The 7,015-nt window shown below is 57.8% G+C and overlaps 1 protein-coding gene across 3 annotated transcripts; it reads left to right on the top strand.

The window, feature by feature from the left end:
• Nucleotides 1-1,701: 1,701 nt before the first annotated feature.
• Nucleotides 1,702-5,631, top strand: LOC102007712 (basic proline-rich protein-like). 3 transcript variants are annotated; one of them, XR_001235561.1, is made up of 4 exons: nucleotides 1,702-2,902; nucleotides 3,337-3,643; nucleotides 4,217-4,342; nucleotides 5,390-5,631. XR_001235561.1 is itself a non-coding variant. In XM_005392263.2 (2 exons), exons 1-2 carry the CDS (start codon nucleotides 1,777-1,779, stop codon nucleotides 3,399-3,401), a joined length of 1,191 nt encoding a protein of 396 aa, XP_005392320.1. In that variant the 5' UTR covers nucleotides 1,702-1,776; the 3' UTR covers nucleotides 3,402-3,837. The 3 variants fall into 3 exon arrangements, 1 of the variants encoding a protein (XP_005392320.1); XR_262297.2 differs by having other exon boundaries at nucleotides 4,193-4,342; XM_005392263.2 differs by lacking the exons at nucleotides 4,217-4,342; nucleotides 5,390-5,631 and having other exon boundaries at nucleotides 3,337-3,837.
• Nucleotides 5,632-7,015: the final 1,384 nt, after the last annotated feature.

Below are 7,015 nucleotides of genomic sequence, written 5' to 3'. Positions count from 1 at the left end.
AAAAACAAAACAAAAAAACACACCAACTCTAGCCTGCCCACCTGCCTAGAAAATTCTGTGAGCAAAGATGGTTCTTCCAGTTCCTTCTTTCTCAGTTCCACTCATCCTTCCAAAAAGGTAGGAAAGCCTTTATTTTAATGTACAAAAAAATTCTTTCAGTGGGTTTTGCAGTGTTGAGCAGATAAAGAGCTGGAAGCAAATAAGGCAAAGAGAACTGGCACTGACAGTTCTAGAAAACCTATGGGTGAAGGAAAGAAGGGTGAGGGACGGCAGTCTACTTAGAGTAGACAGGGATCTTCTGGAAGCTCTGTCTTCTCGGGAAGTGTAACATTCTTACTGCGATTGTGTGCTTGTTTGGCTTAGCTTGTGTCTTAGGACTTTTTTTGTTGCCATCACAAAATACCTGAAACTGGGGAATTGATAAAGGGGAGCAGTTTCTCCAGCTCATGGTTCTGGAAGTAGCTTGTATCCGGTGGGGGCGCTTATTGCTCCATCATAACCTAGTAGAGCGTCCCACAGGCCCAGCCAGAGTGTGAGTGCTTGCTCCAGGCTCCTTTTCCTCCTCTTATAGTTGATCGGCCAACAGGTTGTGGTGGCACAGCCCTCTAATCCCAGCTACTTGGGAGGCTGAGGCAGAACAATCCCAAGTATGAGCCCAGCCTGGGCAACTTCACAAGGCCACCTCAGAACACAATTTTACAAGAAGGGCTGGGGGATGCAGCTCTGTGCTAGAGTGTTTGCTCGGTATGTGTGATACCCTGGGTGCTGCCAAAAAGAAAAAAAGCCACAAATACCATCCTAGGAGCCCTACTCTCACGACCTCATCTAACCCTCAATGGCTCCCCAAGGCCCCACAGCAAGCACTGTTAACTCCTTGCCAGAGGATTCATTTTCCAACACACGAAACACCGGGGCACTTCCCACCCATACCAGCTTGACTCTGAGGCATCAGGGAAGTAACTTCCCAACTGTAACCGCACCAAACGCAGTGGCGCACTTGCAGTACTTTTCTTGGCCTGCACTCACAAGTGTGGTTCTGGCGTTGCCGGACACCTAGAGCGCTGGCCGGATCTGCTCAGCAGAGGGAGGTGCGGCGGTCCGGGTGGCTCAGGGCTGCGGCAGGCAGCGAAGCTCTGGACCCGCTGTCACTGGGACTCCAGACTGCGTCTCCAGCTTCGCATCCCTGGTCTGCTGCAGGCCTGGGCTGTGTGGGTGGCCAGGACGTGGCCCTCTCCTCCCCAGCCAGTGCCCAGCACTGAGGATGCCCTCCCTTGCTCCTCCTCCCCTCCTCTCCCTCACCTCCTTCCTCAAACAAAATCAACTGGTCCTTTTCTTAGGTAACTGAGTCAGCAAGGCAGGTGGCCGCTCGCCCTGACAGCCCTGACAGCGGCAGGATTAAGGGGGGATCACGGCCCTTTGTCCTCTCCGCAGAGACTGAACAACTCCCTTGGTAAGGTGGGGTCTCCAGGGCTTCTTCGGGCTTCCTCCAGCCGGGTGGGGCCCTGGTGCCACCTCTGCAGGGAAGAGGGCTGAGCCGACCAGCATGGCACAGGCCATGGGCAGGGTCTCATTCCAGCGCAAAATCGACCCACCTCTTTGGTTTTGCTTTGTTTTTCCAGTACCGGGAATTGAACTCACGACCTCGTGCTTGCCAGGCAGGAGCTGTGCCGCTGAGCTAAATCCCCAGCCCCGACCCACCTCTTTGGACTCCAGAGACACGCGGCCTCCTGCCGAGAGAGTGCTCCCCAATCCGGTGCCAGAGGCCGCAGAGCTCAGATGGCACCCGGCCTGCTCCTCCCGGCCCGGCCCCTTCGCTTCTATGGCTTTGTGGAGGGAGCGCGCCACCTGCTTTTGCATAGGCCACGCAGGACGCGAGGATCCGCTTCTCCCGAAGCCAGCCAGCCGTCCCTCCTCGGCGCACCCCACCCGCCCGGGCCAGACAGTCGCGGAGCACGGAGCTGCGTCCGCCCTCCCTGCACACCGGCCCGCCGTCGGGTCTGCCCCTCTCCCCTCCTGCCTTCCCGCCCACTCTCCGCCCCTCTCAGCCCACAGTCACCCTGTCACAGTCCCCAGCGGCACCGCGCTGGGCAGCGCCCCGGCGCCGCCACGCCCTCCGCGTCAGGCTGGGCTCGTGACCTCGCCGTGACTGCCATCGGTTTTCTGTGCCCGCCGCGGCGTCTGCCTGTCCCGCCTCCCTCCTTCCCGTCCTCCAAAGGCCGCCTTGGCACTGCGTGCCGGGACCCTCTGCTCTGCACCCCAGGCCGAGCTCCGAGGCTGGGTCTCTGCCCACGCTGCCGCCTGGCGGCCCTGTCGGGAATCCGGCCTCGCTGCCCAGCTGCCTTCCCGGCCCCGCCGTCCCCTCCGCCCTCGGCCCATTGCCCACAGCGCCTCTCCTCTGTCCTCCTCCGCAGGCCCCGTCCCACCCACACCAGCGCCAGGCCCGAGCCAGCTGCCCTCCCGCCTCGCGGTGCTCGTCCTCACGGGGTGGCAGGGAGGCCACCACGCCTCCCGCCTGCACACTGTGACGTCCCTTCCCGCAGAGCGGCCCGTGGCGCCCGCCTGCAGTGCGCACGGACCCGGCCTGTCCCTGTCCCAGCCCCCGCGGCTCCCTGGGGCCCTTGGAGTGAGCTGCTCACGCTCGGTCCAGGCTCCTTCCCAGGCTCTCGCATGCTGCTCCCCCTCCCTGCACTCTCCTCCTCCTCATCCTTCATCCCTCGGCCTTGCCTGGCTTTAAGGCCACTTCCTCCAGGCAGCCTTCCTGGTTCATCCTCAAAACCAATCAGACCACACACAGCAGCTTCTGGCTCCCTGAGGAGGGCCGGGAAGCCGCACCTGTGTGACAGAAACGTCCTTTCCCGGCCTCCTCTGTTATTGGTTAGCAGAGATGACGTTAAGGTAGCAGGTAAGCATAACCAATTATGGGAAAGTGAAATGGAAGCAGAAATTCATAAAACAGATACTGCGCTCACTAAGAAAATACTTCCCTGGGCTTCATGGGAACTGAGTTACCACCCCAGCCTGGGTGAGCAATCATTCCCATGACAGATTAGGAAAGTAATTTCTGCCTTTCATAGATCTGATCGTAACAAGTCAGGCACAGTGGTGCAGGCCTGCCATTCCATTTATGTGGGAGGCTGAGGCAGGAGGGTCACAAGCTCAAGGGAAACTCCATGAGACTGTCTCAAAATAAAAATTCACAAATAAATAAAATAAGGGCTGGAATGTAGCTGAGTGCCCCCCAGGTTTGAGCCCTAGTACCAGGGGGAGAAAATAACTCCACACTGCTGGAGTTTTAAGCCCATCCCAAGGTGATTTTATTTTGTGTCTGTTTTGCAGCTGCAGTTTGGAAGTTGGGCGCTTGGAGGAAGCGACAGAGCTGGAGGGTGACACCGCCTGTTTGATCTGACTCTGCCTAAGCGTGAATCTCGTCCCCAGAGTTCGGCAGATCCTGGGGAGTGGACGCACCAGGGTGGACGAGCAGATGTGCAGGCGAAGCCCCTTGCAAACCGGACTTCCGGGTTTCCCGCTGTTCACCTCCAGTGTTTTGTGTGTTTGTTTGTTCGCTGGCGCTAGCGACCCAACCTAGGGTCTTATCTGTGATGAGCACATTCTCTTCCACTGAGCCACATCCTGGCCCCGACAGGTGTGTCATTTCCTCAGCACTAGGAGCCAGGCCTGCTCCCCTCTCAGAACAGCCGACCCCGGGGGTGGGAGGGCCCCTGCAGCCCTGCAGCCCACACTCCCAAGAGATCCGAAGGGCCCGCGGTCACTGCTCAGCCGCAGCAGCAACCCCAAAATGAAAAGGCACAGGAGACAGGTGTGGTGGCTCATGCCCATAATCGCAACACTCAGGAGGCTGAGGCAGGAGGATCTCATGAGATTAAGACCAGCCTGAACTACACAGCAAGACCCTGTCTCAAAACAAAGAAACAAAAGCAGTGGGGCCGGGGATATATATCAGTGGCATAAGCGCCTGCCTGGCAAGCGCAAGATCCTGAGTTCAATTCCCAGTACCAAAAAAACCAAAAACATTAGTGGAGAGGGGGCCAGGGTCAGGTCATCCCTGGCCTGGTCAATTTTATTCTCAGTACAGTAAGAAGAGACTGACAGCGCCTAATTAGATTCTTTTTCTCTTCCCCATTTCTTCCTTCCTCCTTCCTTCCTTCTTTCCTTCCCTTTCTTCTCTCATTAGCATTGCAAATTTCTACACAATCAGGTTCAAGCCAGGAGACAGAAGGGAGACGCTGGCCTGAAATACCAAGCCTTGTTTGTGACCCCGTGGACCCCCTCCCCCAATGGCAAGGCCCAGCAGCGGACACCGGAGTCAGCTCGCCATCTAGTGGTCAGTCCCTGGGACTGTGTGATGCCCGGCTTGGTCTCCAGAGATTGGTGCACTAGGCAAGCAGGGTTTGGGTCCTAGGGGGTCTTCTCCCGAGATCCCCAGGTCTGAAGCCCGAGTCCAAGCCCTGACTTCACACTTCCCAGCTGGGTAACCAAGGAAGATTCAGGTTCCTCCTCTGGATCACGGGGACGACAACACTCCCGCTCCCCAGGTGGAAGTCGGGAGGAGGAAGGACGCAGAGGCTGTCACAGCGCCCCGTGGCTCCCCTGTGTGTGGCGCGTGGGTGTTACCTTCCTGAGCGGGCCGTGGGGCCTTTTTCTCCAATCTGCCCCAAGACAGGAGAGCAAGATGTCCGAATGTTTGGGCGTCTAGCACTGTAAAGAGCTGGGCCATCTTTAAGTCTGACCTGACTTATTTTTGCAGTGCAGGGGATCAAACCCAGGGCCTCCTGCGCGCAGGGCAAGTGCTCTACCCGAGCTACATCCCCAGGCCCTGAGCTTACTGTGTGGAGGAAGAAACAGGCCTGGAGAGAGGAGCAAGCAGAAGCCAAGCCTTCTCTGGGGTCTGATGTAGAATTCAGGGCTTGGGGCGCCTGAGTTCTGCGCAGAGCCGCGGGCTCAGCTCAGGGCCCCGGCGGGGGCGAGCGCGGGGCTGTGGAGGTGGCCGGTCCCGGGGGAACCAGGAGGGGCCTCAGGAATGAGGCCAGTGAGCCACAAGTCACGGCCCCTCCGCGAGTTCCTCCTTCCTGCCGATGATGAAGAGGTCCCGTGAGCAGGGCCGGGTGCTCCGAGGCATGTCTCAGGTGTGCAGAATGTCAGGCATTTAGCGAAGATCTTGCCCAACACTCCGGAGCTTTGCAGAAAAGGAAAGTGGGATGGATACGGAGGCCTTGCCGCGGGCCACTCGGCAATTGTCGGGAACTGCCGAGCAGCTGAGAAACTGTGTGTGTCTGAGGTCACGGCCCTTCGTCTAATTCTGCGGAGAGCTCATTTTATAGAGGGTCTGGGAAAATATGCAGTTTATAACCTTGTTATCTAATCTTTCCAGCAGTCTTGCAAATGAGTTTATTCCCATTTCGAAGGGGAGGAAACCAGCTTGGAGGGACGGTGTGCGTGTGGGAAGGGAGAGCTGAATCCAGCACGGATCCAGTTCCACTCCGGTGCAGAGCCCGGGTTCACTGCCGCCAACGCGCTGCTGTCTTGGGGACTCTGAGCGCTTCTGGAGGATTAAGAACGAGAAAGTGTGACGGGTGAGGGCTCTGGGAACACTTGGACCTTCTGTCGCCCACAATAAAGGAACTATTTTCCTCGCTTTTGTTTTATACTAGTTTAGGCTGGCCTGGGACTCACTTTGTAGCCCAGGTTGGTCTCAAACTCACGGCGATCCTCCTGCCTCAGCCTCCCAAATGCTGGGATTACAGGCGTGCGCCACCACACCCAGCTCCTGGTTGCTTTTTGAAAAAAAAAACGAAACAAAGGATCCAAAATGGCCGCCTGGGCTCCTGGCTCGGGCCTGGGAGCAGAGTCTGAGCTCGGATCGAGGTTGCTCCTCCTCCCGTCCCACAGTTGCTCCGCACCCACCCTGCTTTAAGGACCAGGTGGGCAGCGAACCCATCACACACGCACGCACACGCACACGCCCGTGGGAAGAGAGTCGGGGCATCCCTTGCTGGAAATACCCCGGCCCCGAGTGGCGGTGGCGACACCTACCTTTGCGCTCAGAGCCGGCGTCCAGGAGAGTCGGGCGGAGGGCGGGGCCGGCTGCACCCTGCCGGACTCCACTCGCAGGGACGGGCCGGGGTGACCCTCCGCCCACCGAGGCCAGACGGAACCGCAGAGGCCTCTCCCTGCAGGGCCCAGGCAGCCCCGCTGGGAGCTGCTGCAGTGCCTCCGCCTGAGCGCCTCTCGCCGAGCCCGGGGTGTGACCGGGCCTGCAGCCAGGAAGGGCTCCCACGGGCATGAGCGGGGGTGCTTTCTTCCTAGTCCCCGCATCCCGAGGTTCTCGGGATCCTGTGGTTATCCTGGGTCCCACAGTGGCTCGAGGCTGGGGCTCTCCCGGCCTCTCAAGTCCCAGTGAAGATTTCTGGGGAGCCTGGGCGTCCGAGCCCTAACAGGGACACCCCACAAACTCTGAGCCGAAGGACACCCACGGTGATAGTGTCTGTTTGGCTGTAAACCCCGTTTTCCATGTTTATTTCACATAAGTACATGGCACTGCTTTGAGGATCGTGTTCCTCACGGGAGCTGGTGGGTGTGATATCATCTTCATGGTCCATTCCCCCACCCACCCTGCCATTAGCAAAAATCCTGTCTCCTATTCTCTCTTTTTTTGGTGTGTGTGGGGGAGGCAGAATCTCACTATGTAGCTCACTATGCCGTGCAGGCTGGACTTGAACTCACTATGTAGCCCAGGCTGGCCTCAGACTCACAGTGATCCTCCTGCCTCAGCCTCCCAAGTGCTGGGATTACAGGCATGCACCACCACGCCCGGTTTATTAGCTGTCTTTTATTTTGCTCTTTATACTTTGGTTTTCTCACACGCTAAGGGAAACCATGCAAATTTTAAATTTTGTGCCTGATTTATTTCACTTGACACTATGACCTCAAGGTACAGGCATATTCCCGCAAATAATTCAGTTTATCTTTCTTTATGGCAGAGTGGTCCCCGTATAAA

Source organism: Chinchilla lanigera, unplaced genomic scaffold, assembly GCF_000276665.1.
Source record: "Chinchilla lanigera isolate Chin_1 unplaced genomic scaffold, ChiLan1.0 scaffold00044, whole genome shotgun sequence".
NCBI lineage: Eukaryota > Metazoa > Chordata > Mammalia > Rodentia > Chinchillidae > Chinchilla > Chinchilla lanigera.
The sequence above is the reverse complement of the archived record's forward strand: the minus strand, read 5'-3'. Positions and strand labels throughout refer to the sequence as shown.

What these genes read in the sequence shown, in the direction of transcription:
- LOC102007712 (XM_005392263.2), top strand. Translation starts at nt 1,777, where the DNA reads ATGGCACCCGGCCTGCTCCTCCCGGCCCGGCCCCTTCGCTTCTATGGC. An exon ending in AGATGACGTTAAGGTAGCAG is followed by an intron (nt 2,903 to 3,336) that starts GTAAGCATAACC and finishes TCTGTTTTGCAG; the next exon opens with CTGCAGTTTGGAAGTTGGGC.